Genomic DNA, 21683 nt, shown 5'->3' on the forward strand with positions numbered 1-21683 from the left:
TATAATTATATTCATTAAAATTCATATATAGTTATTCAAGCTGAACTCCTCTGAGATCCTGCCAACTTCATTTTTTTCTTAACTATGAAGTCTGTGGTGCTGTCATCGGCACTAAAATCTCAGTAAGCTGAAGAGTCATGGTATCCTCAATTTTTCATCTCACTCATTTGAAGATACTCGGAGAAAATGAAAGTCGTGCCTCAGCATTTTATCTTTTCTGGGAGAAAAAATTCGAATCGGTTCATAATTGGTAGAGGGTATTTCGAGGTGGTATTAGTATCTTCGTGTATTGCTATCTCATTACCCTATTGTAGTCCCATCTCTAAGGCCATGTCCGGAAACATTTGATCCGCATGTAATTGCAAAACAATGTGGCTAGCGCGGCTGTTAGCTAATAATTATTTCAATGTATTGCATATTGTAAGGACTTATGGAGAGAAAGTCGTACTTAAATTTTTTACAATTTTAATAAATTTTTAAAATTGGCGGTGGAAAAATGTGTCGTACACAGTTATGCCACACTTGCCGGGAAAAGCCTGTGGCGGGGGGCAGGAGGCTGCTGTTGGCCGCGCCGCGATGTACAGGGATAAATATAGTATCAATTATAAATGAAAATATTCGAATTAAATATGACTTGCAAAGTAATTTTACGGGAATTTCAGCCAAATATCCTGTTCAAAATTATTACGTGTTTTGACTATGGCAACATGCTTGACTCTTAATCACTATGGCCATAAAAGATTTTTTTAGCCACAGACGGCAAGAAAATCAATGTTATTGAACCGTACAATGTATATATATTTTTCTAACCTAAATAGAAATGTGACCTACACATCTAATTTTATTCGATCGCAGTATTTTAGGCATAACTAATTCCGATTCTAGAAATGTAAAAACTACTATGTCTTTACATGAGACAAGTGTAAAAATATTTTTACACACATAAATACAGCAGAAATTAAAATGACAAAAGCTTTCTCGGGCACCAAGTGAGTGGTTGTTGTATAAGTAGCCAAAGTTTGTGTCGGATTGCCACCGTCGGGTGTTTGAATAAGAAGACGTTCTGCTGACAGTGTCTTTTTCTTGTCTGAGAGATCTTCAAATTTATCATTCGCTAGGAAAACACCAAAAATTAAAACGTATGCCCCGAAATCGTTTGTATGACGTTGCCTTTGACAACTATATCGTTATCACCGTTCAACAATTCGATAATTGAGCCTCTGATGAAGTTTTCCGTTGGGTTTTCGTATAAATGCCTGTGAATGACTTATTCAGTGTAATTGTCCTGTATAATAATCTAATTTTCGGAAACACCGGATAATTTTAATAGATTAATACGAACGTTTATTTTCAACTTATTAACAAATTTTATAAATTATGAATGTACCAGTATACAGGTATTTTTTCGCCGGTACAAACGAGGGAGTACTATTATTGCTATTTAACCCCTCAAGCGTGACTTTAAATTCCCGTGGTCGTTCCCTTGCGTGGTCGTTCCTAAGCGTGAAAGACACACTGTGTGAGTTTGAAAGTTTCATTAGGTATTCCTATCTCTTAATCTTCCATATATGTACTTTCAGTGAGTATATATGTGAGACATATCTGTCTGATTTCGTTCTGTGCCTCTTAATTGCCTCTGTTTGTGTGGTCGACTTTTTTTAGAATATTTTTTCCAGCTGATGCCAGGATGCTTCCTCTAGGAGCGGCGACTGGTGGACGCCCATGGAAGATAGTCTACCACTTACGCTCCGATTTATGTGCTTTCTTAGCGATTGTATGTTCAATGTGGGGACGCTGAATGCCTTCCTCTGTGGTTCATTATCATCTCATCTTCTGTCTCATCTTTTCCTTTCTCTTTCATCGTGGCAATGATAGTGAAGGCTTGGACCGTCCAGGCATTGTCACTCAATAGTTCTCGGAACCTCGAAGACCTGCCAGCATCTGGTATCTTATTTATGACGTTGGAAGCTGAGGGTTGGAGTTTTTTTTCGCGCTTGCGTTTGCTTTGGTGGTTTTATTTTTTTCGGCCTTGGGCCCCTTCCGTATCTGAACCCCTTCTTAGTTGACCATGCCTTCTAGCTGTCGTGAGTGGTGCGATCACAGTGTGCTTGACTTTCTGGAATAAAAGAGTGCAGAATGTTCTGATACGATTTCGTAAATTACAATTGGATACTCCCTTGAGTCCAGGTTCGAAGATTTATAGCATCTAATTTTTCCGTGAATTTTCAAGAAAATAATTGGGAAGAGATCGGCCGTGAAGACGCGCCTCTAACCTTTGCGTGTGATTTAGTTGAAAAGAAATATCGCCTATTCGTGTAAAAAGGATCCTTGGAATTGGAGTTATTTTTCGATGATGAAATAATTACAATTATAGTGACTGAGACAAACCGCTACGTGGCATAGTTTCTTTAAAATTTACAAAGAAAATTCCAAAAAAATGCGCTTTCACTATAACCTTTCGCCCATTAGTGAATATTTGAATCTTAGTGAACAAAATTATAGCAGGACAGAATTTAGAACAGCACAAAGGACGGTTCTAGAATATCGATACGGAATGTGCTCGATCGACCAGACGGCATATTTTGTTCAACAAAACCCATAAATTGAAACATATAGGGTTGAAAGAAGAAAGTGTGCAGTGAGTGACATAAACATAAAGAGATACGAGACAAGATACAGATGTAAAACTGCCCAGGAACCTGTGTTTTGAGAAACCCCACAGACTTTTGAACTACTAGACACGGCATACAGGGAGCAGGCAAAAGTAAACGGCGCTGAAAATTGTAAGTACGTATTAATAATATTCAAGTTCAAACAATGTTTAAGATAATATAATATTTTGAATTTTTTTCGGTGATCGATTAGGATTATGTCTACATTCCATTTTTAGACATTTTTCGTTTTATGTTATTATTTTATTCATTGATTATCAATAAAATCAATGATTTTAGCACCAGTTTGATGCAATTGGTGTCCGGATAAATATGTGCTTGCAATTTATATTAATGGCTCTACTATTTTTAAGACTATCGATTAAGCGATTCAGCACGCTTACCCATGGAAACGACGCTAAATTTAGTGTGGGGGAAACGAGACGAGACGAGAGTCTCGTCCGAGACTCGAGACCGAGACGAGACTAGGGTTCACGAGACGAGACTCGAGACGATACCAGAGGTCAGGAAACGAGACTGAGACGAGACTGGCGAAAGTCTCGTCTCGTCTCGTCTCGTCTCGCGGCAACACTAATCGTACCGGAAAGTTTCAAGTTGGTAACGCACGTTTTAAAAAAGGCAGTAGTCGAGAAACGAAGACAAAATGCAAGCGGTCATACAGGAGTGATACATATGGTTTCACTCCTGCATCTCTCTTTTAGTATGCATTGATGAAAGTTAAAATGTCTACAATCCCCTTCGACGCCACGCCTATATCTCAGAGCCCAAACATTAATTACATCTTAGGGCCTTCATGTGCGTATCTCATTTCATCTCACTTCTTCATCTAGTTCGCCCTCTCTTACCATTGTTTGGCAAAATCCTTCCTTCGGTCACTATCCTCGACCTCAATGAACTCACAGCCCTCAGTACTTCATTCAGCTACCTAACTAACTTCTTCATTTCTTCCTTATTTCCTTCAACAGACTACAAAAGTAAATTACACCATAAAAGTAACAGAACCAGGTGAGATAAGGTGGAATGACATCCTGTAAGTATTTGAAGAACAGAGAGATGGCACTTTTCCACAGGTTTATTATTGAAAGTACGACGCGTTTCGACCGTCAGGTCATTATCTAGTAAAATTAGGATTTTTGGTTCCGGAGCTGTATTTATGCAAAATGAATTGGTGTCGAGTGGAAAGGGACGAACAAACATTTTTTGGCTATTCCCCACTCCTTGCCATACCATTCCTCAAGCGCACCACCTAATCATGCATACCCTTCTTAACCATCCCCTTACACTAAGAAACTCCTTTTACCATACTTCCAAACGAGAGAACCGAATAATATATGTTTTATATAATCTTGTACCCAAATTTATTTTTATTTAATTACATGAATCAATTCGCTGCCAGTAACACAATAAATATTTGGAGTTCAGTGAATCTAAACGCCTTTACTTATTGACCTATTTAGAGCCCCATATAAAACTATTCATTTGCCATCTCTTCACAAATTCTATGATAAATTGATCAAAATCAGGTAAATCCATGTAAGTTATTAATGGTGATCATAGATACCCTATCTTTTTCATCAGAACTGGCCTTCATCACCTTATTGAACTCAACATCTTAATTTACTTCCCATAGCGATTTATCAACGTACTATATGCTAATCCGAAAACTATTCGCACATTCGTCATCGGTTTTGCAAAGAACTCTCACCTTTCAACTGCTAACTATACTGAGCCCATCATAAGGAGCATCAGGTTGGTGTGAGCATGGAGAAGATGTGTGATTGCTTACCAAGTGGACTGTTCGGCTACTCAAAAATGGTCCTCAGGTTTAAATACAAATTTGTAACAAGTTTCCGAAAGAGCAAACCTCACTTTTCATGGAGATACAGTCAAACGCGCTGGACTCCTTACCCTGAGTGCGTGAAATATTCATGCACATGACTTAATTTAAGGGTAAGCTCCACCCTGACCTATTTTAACCATCCTCAGGACTGAAGAGTGGGCTAGTATCTATTGACTGCATACGTTTAATACCGACTTTTATGCTTTCCAGGAATGAGATTTGCGCAGATGCAGATCAAAGCCGGCCTGATCAATATCCTTTCCAAGATGCGATTCTCAGTTCCAGATAAGTTGAAAGAAATGAGGGAGCTCCCGTTCGAAATAAATTCCTTCCTGGTCGCCCCAGACGAAGGTCTATTATTGACAGTGCACAAGAGGGAAACATCTACCGTACTGTGACCAATGAATATGGTTCCGCCTAAAATATGGAGAATAACATTTTCCACGCGATTCCAGTGATACTGCTCGCCGAATGGAGCAAGGTGGATATTACAAGAATATTTTTCTCGAAAGCTCCACGAGGTGAATAGAGCAGCATACATTGAATAAAGAGAATAAAAATATGATTTCGGAGCAAGATGCAAATATCGATGCTTTTTCATATTTTGCTTCCAGTGTTCACGAATATTGTAATAATTTCGAAAAGAATTTTGTTAATTATATTTTTGTTTGTTTCATTTGTTGGTGACAGTTTAATAAACATGCGATCTATAAATTAGAGCATTTGATTCAAACCTCAATCTTATTTTATTTGGGAGAATTGTACCAACATATTCAAATTCATCATACCACCCTACCGAACAATTACCAAAATATAATGCGTATCCACATCCAGGAGAAAGGTTATTTCAAACACCAAAAAAAATGTCCAAAACAATGGTACATTAAGACAACACACGACTGATGTCTGTCGTCTATTTCACACTACAGTGATTTATTGAGCATTCCTACGCGAATATTCAGTTGGCTGTATTTATACTGTGATTCGTTTTCCCTTTACCTGATGACCTCAACTACTTATTATAATAAGACCGGAAGCAGCAGAAAAAATATTGTATTCATCTCTTTTACCACTCCAAAAATGGACCTTCCTCTGTATAGGGACTTGATTTCTGACTTAATTACAATATACCGGTTTTATATAAACCTCTTTCCAATGATGCGTTATAAATTAGATTCAAACCCTAGAAGAACGCATAACAAATTGATCAGGCGCAAAAAAATATTCTGTTACAACGCGCATCGGATGCAACTGTAAATAAACAAATGCTGCATTTATATTTAAAATTATGAAATCTCATCAGCCACTAGGTTTCGCACAACTAGTGTTTGCGATATAGTATATTTCATTAAGTCATACTACGAGCCGTGTGAATCGAACCTCGTACCTTCAATAGAAATCTTAAAATTATTTATTTTTTATTCGTTTCCATATCACCGAAAACAACACATATTGGCCTTTTACATCGGGGTATATTAAACATTTCACCAATTAAACGTACAAGAACAACCTTGCGTTGGTTACGGGCAATCTAGTCAGGCGGTACTCAAACCCGAGACCTCTTGTCTGGCAAGCGAGGACTTGACTACTCCGCCACCGAAGCAGGCGATATTAACTGGTTGTACATGTAAATGCTTGTGAGTTTTAAGTACGTATCACAGTAATTTAAATGTGTTTAAAATGAAACGACCAGCCAGACGACCACCAGATCAATAGAATAAATAGATGGGATACTTTGCGAGGCGATGGGATAGAAAACTACATCATACTCACAATAGAAGAAACAAAAGTTAAAGAACTCGTTTATCATTACTTTTTTGGCGAGTTCTTTTAAATTTTTAAAAGAAAACTGAATGCTAATTCATCCAAGGTTCAAATTACATTTTGCTTCTAGCCACTGATTAACAGTAAATGAATCAACCGGAATCACACGACTTAAGGACACAGCAGAAATTTTCGACAAGATCAATCAGAGATATCAACCGTACATAGAGGATGAAACCTCCTTGTTTCCTCTAAAAACAGGAATCCAGTAACCGTCATCGACGCCAATCAGTAAACAATCCTGATAGACCACCATATGCATGCATGAGATACCGCGGTTGGTCTGCTGCCGCGGTTGGTCTGCTTTGGTCTGCTGCAAAAGAAATTAAGAGGTACCGAGTTTGCATTCCATCTGCTAACATCATCATATTTTATGCTTTCTTTATTCTATGAACTACAAACTACTACTTTCTATCGAGGTGTTTCTACCCACGAACTCATTCCTGTCATGAAGCTCAACATATTCCACATAATATATTCCATGGAATAGCGGGAAATTGATATTTGACATCCATTATACGACCTCAATTTATAAATAAATTGAAGAAAGAAGTAATCTTGCCAGCGGAAGTGGGATTATTTCAGATAAGATAGCTACCTTCAGTATCTTTTGAATAGTTATGCTGTGAAAAGTAAAGCGAAAAAATACAGGTATCAAGGTTATAGCGTTTATGGATGATGACTGCAAAGGTCAGAATGCACTAAATGCTGAGCCCCAGAGCTAGTGTTTTTGCATTTAGCGGGAAATAAAAAAAATATCAACAGAGAATAATTTAACCATATAGTTCTACTGAAAGAAAAATTAGACTATTGGATTTTATGAGTATTTAAGGGCTTCACAGGGCTTATAGAGCGCCTGCTGTTGTAAAATGTGAAGGTATTCAACAAGATTTTAATGGCAAGGAAATCATAAGATTGGTAAGATAAAAAAACAGCGGACATAAGTAAGGAGTGGAAAATTGAGACAAAGCAATCATTGGATTGTTGGCCAATGATGAAGGTCATGATAAAATGGAAATGTGCATCAAAATATATAAATTTAAGACTCGCAAAAATATTGGAATTAATTAATAAACCAACCTATCTGAAAGACCTCAGCGACTATATGTTTCGTCATTCAGAATCTTTGATTTTTTCTGGGCAACAATGCTTTGTGGTAATGCGTGGTTTTGATCTTATTGGTCGATTTCTATTGCTTATTTTTGAAGTATATTTTATTCATGAAGACAAACAGACCCCCTACTAGGAAATCTATCTATATGATACCAAATAATTGATTTATGTGAATCATTAATTACTTAATTTGTGATTAACGAGTACTATGATTTTATTAAGTGGCCATTCATCATACAATTTCCATTCAAAGTTCACGCAGGACGTGTCACCGCAAATATAGCAGCTGTTCATTGCCGTATGAATAGATATGTGCATCTACTCCTGGAGATGACTCTTCACAATCCATGACGAGCAGGAGAAACAAAGCGGGAGAGAGAATTATGCAATTGACATCATTTTTCCTACTAGATCCCCCGCGTCATTGGTTGAACGTTGCATCTGTGTCATGCTCGTGTGTGCAGGAAAACAGGCTATAATCCTCGCGTACCATTTCCCCTCGCCATACCGACCGTTGAGGACGATGGATTACACGTTGAGCGCTCCGTCGGAGTGACCTGTTCTGAAGTGCGTCGCTTTCACCCGAGAAGCAAGAGATCACTGAGAACACACTGGTCGGCTGGTGAATACACCTAACGGTAAGATTTATTTGCCTTAATAATTCACCTTACCATTCATACTTAGCATCTTACAATTAGTAAGGTGTTTTTATTACGGATATATTTTGATATCTCGCGCTATTTGGAGCCTGACTTCTTTCGTTTGCAAATACGACAGTAAAAAGTTTATTTTGGTGTGACTACCCAATTATTAATTTTCCAAAAATTGACTGGTTAACAATCATACATAGCCATTTACACTGTAAAAATTACGATTAAAAATAAATTTATGCTATATTTAGGGAAAAATAGCAACTTCGAATAGAAATAAAAAAATCTTGATTGAAGCTTTCGCGGCTCATGGTGATTAAAAGAGTGAGACATATGGGTGTATGCCGCGTGACGTAGTGGAAATTGCCCCGACGTTTCGTGACCGACTGCTGGTCATTTCTCCAAAGGAATAATGCTGCAAATGGGCAGCGAAAACAAATCTCAGCATCATTCCCTTGAAGAATTGACAAGCAGTCGGTCACGAAACGTCAGGGCAATCCCCACTACGTCACGCGGCATACACCCGTCTGTCTCTCTCTTTTAATCAGAAAGAAAATAGTTCACCAAACTCAATGAACCAAAGTTATATAAGAGTAAAAATATCTCTAAGTGATAGTGTACGTAATTAAAAATATAAAAGTGATGCACGAACGTAGATTCTCGATAAAATTACTTTGGAGATATGGGTGAGTACTAGATTCCCGTCCAATATCGTTTACTGAATTTACTTTTATCGTAGCCAGCTGCCAGATTAGTGTTCTTCGTGCTGAGAATACAATAATTTTAATAGCATTACCTTATGTACGTACTTCCATTCATTATTAATAGAATTATTATGGGCGCCCACCATAAGATAACGCAATTTTTCATTTACTACCAAAACGCATAATTCACTGTTTGAGATTTTCAATTCCTCGATACACCATTTTCTCGAGGTTACGAACCGATAACCTAAATCAAATATTCCAAAGCTTCATATTATGAGCTTCATAAGGATTTTGTCATTTACCCTAAAAATCTATCGATTTAAGTGAATCAGAGGAATTACAGCCTTTCCGACGGTTTTGATGATATTACTACTGGACGCAAGGGTAAAAGGACAAGAGTTAAAAAGAGAGACAACAGAAAATCATCGGTAAGTATTTTCATATTAATTCCGTTTTTATTTTCGTTCATAAATCTATTCCTCTTTCACGCAAGAGAATTTCTCATGATAGGTATTACTTCTTATCTTCCCATGCAAACAATTCTTCATGATATTCCAGATTCTTTGTCTCAATTGGTTACAAAGACAATTTCAAAAGAAGAATAGTTTTTTTCGATGCATTTTTTGTTCCTAGCGTTAGCTTTTTGATAACTACCAACCCGAAATGGACATCGTTTTGACTATGTAGTCCGTATGACGTTATATTTGTTTAAATATCTAAGTTTTCATACCCGAAAATTGAGAAGCGTAAAATCTGAAACAAAACATTTCATAAACATTGATACCAAGCTATCATTTCCGCGTTATCTACTAGTTCAGTCAATACTTAAAGTAGGTACAAGTAATCAATTCAAACTAGCATAGGTGTTTTCGCCATTGCATTTTCAACTAATTTTATTGTAACATACGTCTTCTTCAATTTTTGCATTGATCGTGACATTTAAATTCTGAGATAAACGTCAATTTTCATTACAGAAAGAAGATGTATACTCATACCGCAGAAAAAGAAATTGGCAACCTTATCATCATAACTATCCTTCACATGATCCAGTCATGCGATAACTTTAGGCGCCATGTGAGGCATCATTCAAGATATCTCTGAACATCGGAAAATATGAACATGCTACCCAATAAATTAATTAAATTTCTCACGTTCCTCAGTTACTGGTGTATACTAACACCCCATCAACTCTCAACTCAACTAGCAATTTCGTCAACACCTCTTATCTCACCCTCACAGGAATCTCAACATGGCGGTAGCAGGATGGAGCGTGCTGCAAATCACCATTACCATTCTAACCATTCTGGTGACCAGCTTCATCCTGTTTGCGTTCTGGAGCCTAACGTATTGGAGACGCAAAGGAATACCCTACCTCTCGCCTAAGCTCCCATTTGGTAATGCGAACGACGTATTCCTTCGCAAGAAGCCTTTTGGCAATGTGATACACGACATATACCGAGAGCTCTCAGGTAAGGATTCTGTGAAAGGAAACACTGGTCGAGAAATATCACAATGGAAAGGGAGGTAACAAATTGTTTCACGAATGAACGCTGTGGAAGGAGCGATAAAAACTGAGCAGAGCGCAGAAGCGTCATGTGCGATGCGAAAGTGGAAATAATTAATACTGAAATGTGACTCTGAATTGAATGTGAATTAATATTAAAACTGAAATAATTGACGCCACGTCTGTGTGAAGTGGGCGTAATGGTGAAAGATACCGCCGAGCACACAATGCCTCTAGCAGTGTATATATTGCCGTATACATCATAAAAATGGAGGAGATAGGGAAGCAATAATAAAAACTAACAGAGAATTGAGAGTTTATCTCCTATTGATGTCGTGGGAGCACATTCTGATCGCATCTTTTTGACACTGGATTCTTTTGGCGACTAATCGGGTTTCGTCATTTAAGGATAACACCCTGAAAGCTTCAATTTCCATTTTGTACCAAAAATATCTCACTGTGAAACTTCTTACCCTTTGTTATCCGCACTCCACGAAGAGAACCCAATTTTTATGAAGCTATTTGCATTTTCCAGGCTCGTGACAACAATTCCTCTTATTAACTCTAATTGTCTATCCCCTAAAAATTATCCAATCTAGGTTTATTTATTACGTTGAGTCATACCTTTAGCCACGAAGTACAACCTCTTTTTTGAGAATAATCACAGACTTTAAACCCATCCAGCATCATTTCCCCTTCATATAAACTGACTATTCCAATTAAAAGTCTAATTATCGTCCCTTAGTTCTTAGAATCACAGACATGTGCCACATTGGTTCCCCTAGGGTTGTCCGCAATTATTTTGACGACAGTGACAAGAAAATATAATCCGAGACCAAAACATAACATTGCATTTATTATCCTCGATTTGATAAATTACAAAGATGCACAACTTTCAATTATCAGCTCCTCACAAGGCTGGTGGAAGGAAGCGTGACCCAGAGGAGCTCGATTCACTAAGAAAAGATTTTTATTACGGTCGACCTTACGACAGCGCTCTATTCAAATTAACTTGAGACATTATTCAATCAGAGAATAAGCGATCAAATAATACGCTTTCCAAAGACTTTTAGTTAAAGTAACGCCATCAAAATTTAATCGTGAAATACTTCATTCAAAAATCCCTTCCCTTTTGTGAAATATTCCAATTCGGTGGTTTCCTATTATTATTTTACAGTCTAAATCAAAGATTATTACTTCTGGAGTACGTATTTCACGCTTTTAGATTTTTAAATGACGATATCTATTTTTCGCAATTAAATGAAAAGTGAAAATTTTCAAGCGCGCGAAAACGCGACGGCTAAGTATGAATGCCGGGAAAAACTCCGTGTGACGTCGTTCTGGTTCCCGCTGCCGCAAGTGAGGTGACCTTGGGGCGAGGCTTTGAGCGCTGATACGACGCAGGATGCTAGCAGGTAGCGGAGTACCCTGCTGGCTAGTAGCGCTTGGCTTAAATTAGGATTATTAATACCTTTTCAAACGAAGGAAACTTTCCGACCTTAGGCAGTTTTAATAGGAGATTATTAAGACATGTTTCCTTGAGCTCTATGCCTCATGCATGCATTGGTAATATCAGACGATTTAAAACTCCTATCTATTCGTATAGAATCTAGGTCCCTGTGACGTTACGTGGAGTGGCATCGCATGGGCGCCAATCTGGCCTTTTTCAAATGAGGATAAAATTGACCATTGCCATTCATCTACACCGGTATTTCAAAAACTAAATAATTTGTATATTATGAATACACTAATGGTGGGTAACGAATCGTAATCAGTGCCTTTCGTTTTCTTTGATGAAGGAAACTACCCTATTTACGCCACTATGTCAGATTATACCATATGATTAACTTTCCTATTATTCTTTTCAGGAATTTTCGACTGCTATTGCACCAAATCTTATTTTAATAAAGTTTCGTAGATATATTTCATTTCCTTCCAAAGATGGATGCTTTCCTTCACTGCATTATTTTCATTTACAAGGTCATTAATAATTTTTAAAATGTTTTTTCCTCAAATTCTAAATCATTGTAAAAAAGAAAATCTTAATTAAATTTTGTTATTTTGCTATTTTTAAACCAATGATAGTTTTTATTCTTTACCATTTTCTCGCCATTATTTTTTGCCATTTTTCAATTTAATACGACGATACATGTACATTACGTTCACCTTTAGATTTACCGTTGGGCTCATGATTAGCCGGAAAAAGGCACTAGCTCGGCTCATTTTCGAGCCAATGCAGACGTATAGAAATTGCTACTACCTACGTATTTCGATCAGGCAAACCCTATGCTGGTATCTACATGGCTCTGCAGCCATCCATATTGGTCATGGATCCGAAACTCATCAAAGACATACTCATCCGAACTGCCCTAACCAACTTCCAGCATCACATCGCGAATGCACATCCCACGAAAGACCCGTACATTGCTAATAACATCTTCTTTGCGCGGGGACCAAGATGGAAGACCCTACGCGCCGGACTCAGCCCTGCGTTCTCTTCGGGAAAGATGAAGATGATGTACCCACTCGTCGTGGCCAAGGCTAAAAAGTTAACATCAGTGCTGGAGGAGATATCCCAGGGGTCAGGTGAGTGCCTACGAAGGGATATTTTAACAAAATTGAAGCTGGAAAATTACCATCTCCATCAGACGGTGGAGTAATATTTATAATAAAAATGTAGAGTAATATTTATTGTCAATGGTAGGACATTTGATCTTGTGCCGATATTCATTTCAAATATCTTGGGGCTGGTCTCGATATTTTGGAGGGAATGGTTGAGATCCATAAGCTCAACTAAATGCAAATATAATTTCCCTTCCCCGTGCTAAGAGTTTTAAATTGCATATCTGGTCAATTCATAAAGGAACTTGAGCATTGTGATCCTTCTAAATGCGTGGAAATCATGTACCTTTTAAACTGTTATCCTCCACTCATACACAGTAAAAACCGCTTATAATGCGTCTCACTAAACTATGGTTCCAGATATACCGCGGGTTTCAACAAGTCCCCTAAATTCATAACACAATGATTTTGATTGCTACATTTGAGAGACATATTGGAAAATATCTACCTATCAAATGCCGCGCCAAAAGAAAATAATAAATAGATAATAATAGATTATTTCACTAAATTCCATTAATGGAGATTGCAGAAGATACTTTAAACGACCAAATAGCATTTTCAAACTGTATTATGCAAACATACTAGTGGTAAAATTTAGCGTTAGAGCTTTTTGTCTTTTGTTTCCCAAAATTTTCCCATAAAATGGGTTTCCCTAAGCGCGAGTATAAACTCCATCCCTCGAGACCCAAGCCATAACCGGATTTGACAGTAATTGTATCTTATACACTTGACAGCGAAGTATCTTATAAAACTCTGTTTTCACCAACTTATTTAGCGTGATTCCCAATTATAATACATTTCTGTAGGCCGTGTTAGGAGACTTCGGGCTGTCTATAGCTTATGTCGCGCAAGGAGTAGATCGGTTGTCATTCCATTGTATTGGGTAAAGAAGAAGAGATCGTTGAAAGAAATGTGACTTTATTCAGTGACAGTAAGATGTACTACGCTAGGCCAAAAGTGGTTTTTCCCGAGCTTATCGCAAACTCACCTTAACTGAGGTTTAGTCCACCTCTTTTGCCCCAAAACATCTGAAATGATAATAACCAAAACTGATGAGAAAACGGACGAAATAATTTTATTCGCTGCCACATCAAAAATGGTTTAAATGCGTAATCTTCCTTTGTCTAATTAATAAATCGATTAATACCTACATCCAGGTATATTTCAATTGACAAAGTTCCTATTGCTTTGTAAATTCCTGCTTTCAATGTGAGACCGAAGACCGCGTGATAGCAGCTACCATCTGGTCTGGGGCCGTATTCTGTATCTCCAAAGCGATCGGTTCGGCACCGAATCGTCGGGTGGGACGTCACACCGACTCGTAGTGCGATTCTGTATGCACCCGATCGGTGCGGCACCGAAGGGAAAACGGTAGATCGTCGATAGCCGTACCGACACCAAATAGGTGTCGGTACGGCCACCGACAAGTGGGTTTCATGAATTCCCCGATGCGCATTGCACGATTTATTTTGTTTTCACCTCATCACCGAGTAAATAATGAGGTTTTCCACAATTTTATCTCTTTCTCCCCCTTCGAATAGGCCACTATAATTCCATGTGTCATCATCTATTGATTACCTTGACATAAATATAAGATATTGGTCAATAAGCATGAGGTTTGCCACCATATTATGACATTCTCTCATTTATATCATCACTTTCACTCGCTTGGAATAGGATTTATTTCACTTTACCATCATTTATTTACTCCCTTGACATAAAAAAGATATATTTGATTAAATATGAGTTTTGCCGCAATGTTATCACTCTTTCTCACTCTGAATAGGCAACTATTATTTCACTCAATCATCATTTGGCGTTTCTCTCGACATAGAAATAAGATCTTTTTATTTAAATATGAAGTTTGCCGCAACAGTATGTTTCTTTCATTTGTAATAGGCAACTATATTTCATGCGAAAGATCCACAGAGAAAAAATCATTGGCCTTGACCGGGATTCGAACCCGGATCCCCCGATTTCCGTTCGATTGCTTTAGCCAGTTAAGCCTTTCACATGTTTATTTTCTTTTTTGTCAAAATACATAGAAAAAACACAAAAAAAAACAACTTTTTTTTCCTTGTCCAAAGTCCTGAGTAAATATGAGGCGAAAATTTTAAATGGTACATGAAAAAAAAAATCAAAAACAAATCACTTCTCTCACTTTAAATGATACATGAAGAAAAAAAAATCAAAAAACAAATCACTTCTCTCATTTTAAATGTTCAATTCACTTCTTTCACTCTTTTTCTTTTTTGTTTACGTCGACAAGTAGTCTTTTATTACTGCATAAATGAATTTTTTTAGGGCCTCAGGTACGCCCTTAATTGCGCTCATGTGAGCGGTACTCAGCAGCGTCCTCCCCATTGGTTTTTTGAAATATTGGGCATAGACAAATTTTGATATTAGAGCCGAAAGGGTTTTATTTTTGAAATCTGGGAATAGTTTAAAGTTTAATGTCAGCAATTTCTCGTCGCTGACCGTGGCACTGCCGCCATAGACGTCAAGGTGGAGATAGATGTCGAGGATTGCCCTCCATGCACTCGGACTATCCCCACAGCCGAGCACATGGTGAGCAAGTCCATCCACGCGGCCACACACGCCGCAGAGGGGCGAGAGAGCGAGGCCCATCCGATGCTTCGACTCCCCAGTGGGAAGAAGGCCAGCAATCAAAATGTACATTAGGCTCGCCTCCCGCTCATCCACGACGCATGACGCCCAATTCCTCCACATATTACTAGCGGAGGGCGCAACAACCCCACCCCCTCCCATTAACGCGCGCGTGTATAATGTTTTCACGCCAAAAACCTCGCCGGGCTTGAGGAGCGCGACGAGCGATCTCACGGCCGAGATCGATGTTTTTAGTTCCGGAGCGGCGGCGCTGCTGAACGCCCACGCCTCTTTCAGCAACGCACGCCTCCCCGGAGTACCATGTCCTAGAATTCTTACCGACAATTTTGTGAAGCACACGTCCGCCTTTAATCTGGCGTTAACCAATCCCAACCCACCCCTGTCCCTATCACGATATAACTGCTCCCGCTTAACTTTTTTAGTTTGACCATGCCAAATCATGCCATTAGTACTTTTAATAATTTCCGCATGCACTTTATTAGTCATAGGCAGGGTATGCGCCACATACCATATCTTCGGGTATGAAAACGTGTTAATTACACGTACCCGAGCCGTCAGGGGTATTGATGTTAAACGGTAACTAGCAACGCCCCATTTAATATAGTTTATGACGATTTGCCAATTTCTGGCAATCATCGCGGGGATTGGTGTCTCCCACCACAGGCCTAAAATCTTTATGCCTTTCTCAGAGACATTCCACACGGGATCAGGTGACGGGGTGCCTCGTAAAATAAGAACCTTGCTTTTCTTATTGTTTGTCTCAAACCCCGCCACCCGGTACACCTCAATTACCTCTCGCGCTGTCTCAAGCTGTTCATTGTTATTTACGAAGAGGGTAACGTCATCAGCGTACACTATCCCTGTGTACCGCACACCAAATCTCTCGACACCAATCCCCGCCAACCGAAGGGTCCGGATCACCGGGTCCATGGCGACGGCGAAAAGCGCCATGGACATAGGGCACCCCTGACGGACGGAATTCTTAATAAAAAAAGGGGGAGAGGTTTTACCCTCGACCCGAAGACAGGCAGTGGCACCGTTGTAAAGATTAAAAATACAGTTAGTAAAATTAGTAGGAAATGCCATCTTTTTTAAAACATGTAAAATGAATTCAAGGCGGACGAAGTCAAACGCCTTACTAAAATCTACGGCTAAAATCGCGTAAAATTCATCTCCCGGTGACGGAGCTAAAAACAAATCTCTGAGTAAGACCGTAGCATCCAGGATGCTACGATCTTTCGACACCGCATACTGTGATTCGTCTAAAATCAAATCGGCTACGGCCGAGAATCTAAACTTTAAAACACGAGTAAAAATTTTATAGTCTGAATTTAAAAGCGCGATCGGCCGAAGATCGTCACACGACCTGGGCCGATTTCTCTTTGGTAATAGTGATATCACCGCGGTCCGCTGACTTGAAGCCAGCTCGCCGCCGAACAAGTAAAATTCATTAAAAATGCGCGTAAAAACCGGACTTAAAATATCACAGCATGCGGCATACAACTCATAAGGGATCCCATCCGAGCCGGGCGCCTTACCCTCAGGGAGGGAGTAGAGAGCCGATTCCACCTCTTCCCTTCGGATCGCGGACTCTAGCTCGCGGATTTTCTCATCAGGGAGGGAGGGCATGGAAGGGAGTTGGGGGCAGGTGATGGCATCCCAGGGAGAGTATCTGTCATATACCCCCCTAAAATGGCGTTCGGCCTCTATTAAGAGATCGGACGTATTATTTCCCATAGGTTTTCTGTTATTAAAATTTATGATCCGCCGTAGTTCGGCTAGGGTCAGCGGACCCCAACCTTCAGGTTCGACTTCCCTCTCCCACCTGCGTGGGGAGTGTCGGCGTAGCTCATGAGATAAAATTGTTTCTTTCAGATCTCTTGCGATATCATAGAAATTTTCTGGCCGCTCACTGGAGGAGACCAACTCCCCCAGCGCTTGCCGGAAAAACAAAATAGTGGCGTCTTTCTCTTTACGCCAATTTTTTGTGAGCTTTTTTAAAAAGGACCTTAGCCTTGGTTTAAAGGCTTTCTCCCACCATCTTACAATATCCCCACCCGGGCGGAGGGAATCAGCCAGCTGACAAACCCTCGCCCGGATAAGTTGAACATACTCCTTATCTTTCATTATCCTCGTATCCATTCGCCACATGGTTGAGTGTGAGGGAGTTGGGGGTGACGGGAGGGGGGAGGGGAGGGTAAGGTCTAAGAGGAGTGCACAGTGATCCGAGACGGACACCGGCACCACACTCTGGGACCGGGGGAAGGATTTTAGGGCTTGGGATATAAAAATAAAATCAATCCGCGAGCGAGAGGTTCTCCCGATGCGCGTAAAAGGCACCGAAGCGGTGGCGCAGGAACTAAAAAACACGTCTGTGAGACATGCTGATTCAATTAAAAATTTAAAAGTACGACTCGGTGGTTCCGGGACACGAGCAGTTGAAGACTCTCGGTCCTCCTGACGGTATGTACAGTTAAAATCCCCGACTAAGATGGCTTTACCAGTAAAAACATGCAAATACGGGAGCAGCGTGTCAGTAAGAAATTCGTCACGTTCCGCCCTCCGAGCAACATAAGAAGGAGCATATACGTTGACCACGTGTACGCCCTCGACACCTATGGAACATATCCTACCTGACGGATGACATCTGAAATTATAAGCTTTTAAATTTTTTTTTACCAAAAAGGCAGTGCCACGCTCAGGACCTTCACAATTTAAAAAAGATTTGTAGAAAGAGGCCGGCCAACTGACTCCCTCCATGACCTCTTGCAGACAAACGACATCTGCATTTAAATTTTGGAATAAATTATAAATTACGTTAAGTTTCAGGGGGTTAGACACCCCCGCAATATTTAAGCAAAAAACTAACATTTTGAAACCAATGGGGAAGAACCCGCTAAGTACCTTGTTTTTTTCCATTGTTGTTTTTTTTCCTTTCCTTCTTCTCCTTTGATTGTCTCTTGGCGCTGCCATTCCGGGAGCGGCTGCGACGCTGCACCGACCTCTGCTCCTTAGGGTTGGTATCGTCTAAGGTATCGTCCTTCTCGGTCCTGGGAGAGAGTGATCGGGAAGGGGAGCGGGGAGTCTGCGACAGGGTGTCAAAAACTAGCGTGTCACTAATGTGTGACGGAGAGGGTGAGGAAGGCGGGGAAGAAAGGCGGGGAGAGGGGGGAGGGGAGGGGTCGCAGCTCACGGCAATACCGCTCTCCAAGAAATCAGCTGTGTGGGGCGAGAGGGGAGGCGAGTGAACTCCCCCTACAGCCCCCTCCTCCGCTAGCAACTCAAAGGCGGCCGTCACGCTGTGCTGCTCATCAGCAAGGAAGAGAGGGGAAAGAGACTCCTTCTCGTCGTGGGCGGTTACGTGTTCAGGCAGAGGGGGGGCGGTGGGCGGGGTGAAGGACTCACCCCCATCACGGGCGGAGGAGTGCTGGGAAGCTGCTTCAGTTGACAAGGGTGGGGAAGGCAAAAACGCCTCGCTGCTGGACGATTCGACTCTCTTCTTTTTCACCAATTCCTCGGCCGGAGCGCCGTTTGATGGGGAAGGAGGCCGCTTCGATGATGCGGCTGCCATGGATGACGGGTCACCCTCCATCGCGGCGAGGTCCCTCGCGATGTCAGCCATCGTGTCTTCGTCGTCTTCGGGCGTTTGTCTGGCTGGAATGGCTGTGACGTCGGCATATCTCCTTCCGACGTCGTTACGCGGGCAATTTCTTCTCATGTGCCCCTCCTGATGGCACCTGGCACATGTTTTCCGTTGTCCGTCATAGGTCACCAAAGCACGGTGCCCCCCGATGAACAGGTATGACGGGATGTTTCTTTCAATCGCGATTTTCGCATAGAAAGAGCCTGTATACGAGCCAAGATAGAAGTTCGTTGACCCCTGCCAATGCGCCTCCCAAATGTCGATAACTTTGCCAAACCGTTTCAGTTCGACCTCCACCATCTCCTTCGTGACCTCGAAGGGGAGGCACATGACCTTTACCGTCGTCGGCGTCTCGTCAGCCATGTCAATAAGTGCTGTTGTCAGTTGGTTTTCCTTCGAAGGGAAGGGCAGCTTTCTTGTTTTTTCGTCTAAAGTCTTTTTCAATGTCTCAGCATTCGTCAGTTTCAAAAATATGTTTCTTCTATTATACCCTATTTGGATCCCGTAGACTTCCTCACGCGCGAGGCCCAGCGTTTCCCTGACAAACAGGTGGACCTCTAGCGGCGTCGGAATTCTGAAAGACTCGTCGGTCGCAATTAGCATTGTGTTAAGCCTCTGTACGGCCATCGTACAGAGCTTGGGGGCAAAAAAAAATAATAATAGTACTTGATAAAAACGTAGAAACAAAGAAAAACTCTCCTGCCTGGCACAAACGGTGCCCAGGCAGGCACGTAGCGCGGCTCCGCTCGCGCACGGAAGAACAAAAAAGTTCACTCGAACAAAAAGAAACAAAACTGGATATCACCAAGAGAGAAGAACCCGTCGTCACCTTAAAAGTCACTGATTTGTTTCAACAGCTCACGATGGTTTCACATGTCCATGTTGAAATTCCACAAGTCCGATGGAAAAAACTGGCCCGATACGGGCGAAACGGCGGCCGAAGCCGGCGAGGCGAAAGGCGAAGCCACGGACTCGGGCCGTCCCAGCCCGGGGATTTTTCGTCCTTCGGCACAAACCCGGAGATATGACACACGTCCGTTCAGCTCAGCTACCGAGGCGTCATTCTTCCCTGCGGATATTTTCGGACACTACCGGACCGGACACTTGTAGCTTAACTGGCTAAAGCACTCGACCAGAAATCGGGGAATCCGGGTTTGAATCCCGGTCAAGGCGGATGATTTTTTTCTCTGTGGATCTTTCGCACGATTGTGCATTGCGGGTGACTCCCGTAATAGTTATCACCGCGGCTAGTCCCGGTATACTTTAAACTATATTTCATTTTATCGTCAGCCATTGATTCCCTTGACGATAAAAGAAGATATTTGTCAATAAGTCTGACGCTTACCGCAATATTATCATTTTCTCTCACTTGGAATGCGCAACTTGTACATATGTATCTCACGCAATCACAATTTCTTTACTTCATCGTCATTACACTTCTTTTAATTACTCCTAGCTCCATATTTTATAACAATTTCCTTACTTGTTCCTCTAATATAACATTTACATTTGCTTTTGAATCCTACGCTCACGATCCATGATATATGATTTTCGTCTGCTACGGTGCCAATGGCATAACCTTCCGTTGATAACATTTAGACGGAACTTACTTAATGACAAATATATCACCAAATCATGAATAAATAGCAATATGCGGAACCAATGTATAAAAAAAGAAACTACGATCTCAAGGATAGTTTCAATAATTCATTCCAGCAACAACAATCTCCATCTCATACAAACTATATTGTGATGTTGTAATATTGTTTCCTTCGATTCTGTAGGCACGGCATTACTACCACACATTATATAAGCATTGCTAACAAGTTATCCAGTATCGATTATCTTAATCTAGCAATAAGTCGTAATTTCCGCGAATGAAAAGATTTAAAACGACGCCAACAAACTGTGCCAATGAGTCTTCACTTGTTTTTACCATTCTTTCATTGGTGGAGACACGTTAGATGACTTCAAACTTCGGATATATTCGGATTTTCCCTGTTTGGGAAGGATGGGGAATCGTACCAACTGGTTTGAAACCGACGACCTTACAGAATCACTGAAAGTGCCGTCGTCGGTACGGAAACCGTTGTCGGTACGGAATGATGTCCAGTCGGTGAGCTTGATAGGGAAACCGATCGGCGCTGTACCGACGAAATACAGAATACGAACCCTGATCCGGAAGCAACCCACAACTGGAGGTTTTTTTATTCACTCACATTTATAAGGTTAAACGGGTGCTTTTTAATACTCCACTCATTGTATTACTTTGTGTGTATGAAGCATTGCAGTGGATTTCTATAGCCACTAAACGAAAATTTCCGTTTTTGGCACTTCAATCATTCTAAGAAAAATAGGCAATTGAAAAAGTATCTTATCAGTGAAAATCTTACATGCCGGAGGGAAAAGCAGTTGTAGTTCCAGAGGAGAAACAGTGACGGCGCACAGTGGGCTAGAATCGAAAAAAGCTGGCCAAAACC

At 40.7% G+C, this 21683-nt stretch overlaps 1 protein-coding gene across 4 annotated transcripts in view; it reads left to right on the forward strand.

The window, feature by feature from the left end:
* LOC124154017 (cytochrome P450 6k1-like) overlaps positions 1-21683 on the forward strand; it is a 47196-nt gene that overhangs the window by 13978 nt on the left and 11535 nt on the right. Inside the window, exons 1-3 of one of the 4 annotated variants that reach the window (XM_046527491.1) lie at positions 7947-8087; positions 10046-10275; positions 12588-12896. The exons of 1 other annotated variant lie outside the window; for it this stretch is intronic. In XM_046527491.1, the coding sequence (XP_046383447.1) occupies positions 10056-10275; positions 12588-12896 (529 nt within the window). In that variant the 5' untranslated portion in view covers positions 7947-8087; positions 10046-10055. Of the gene's footprint in view, positions 1-4722; positions 5227-7946; positions 8088-10045; positions 10276-12587; positions 12897-21683 lie in introns of those variants that run through there. 2 more of the 4 variants (XM_046527492.1, XM_046527489.1) reach the window with 2 other exon arrangements.

This window comes from Ischnura elegans, chromosome 2, assembly GCF_921293095.1.
Source record: "Ischnura elegans chromosome 2, ioIscEleg1.1, whole genome shotgun sequence".
NCBI classification, from domain to species: domain Eukaryota; kingdom Metazoa; phylum Arthropoda; class Insecta; order Odonata; family Coenagrionidae; genus Ischnura; species Ischnura elegans.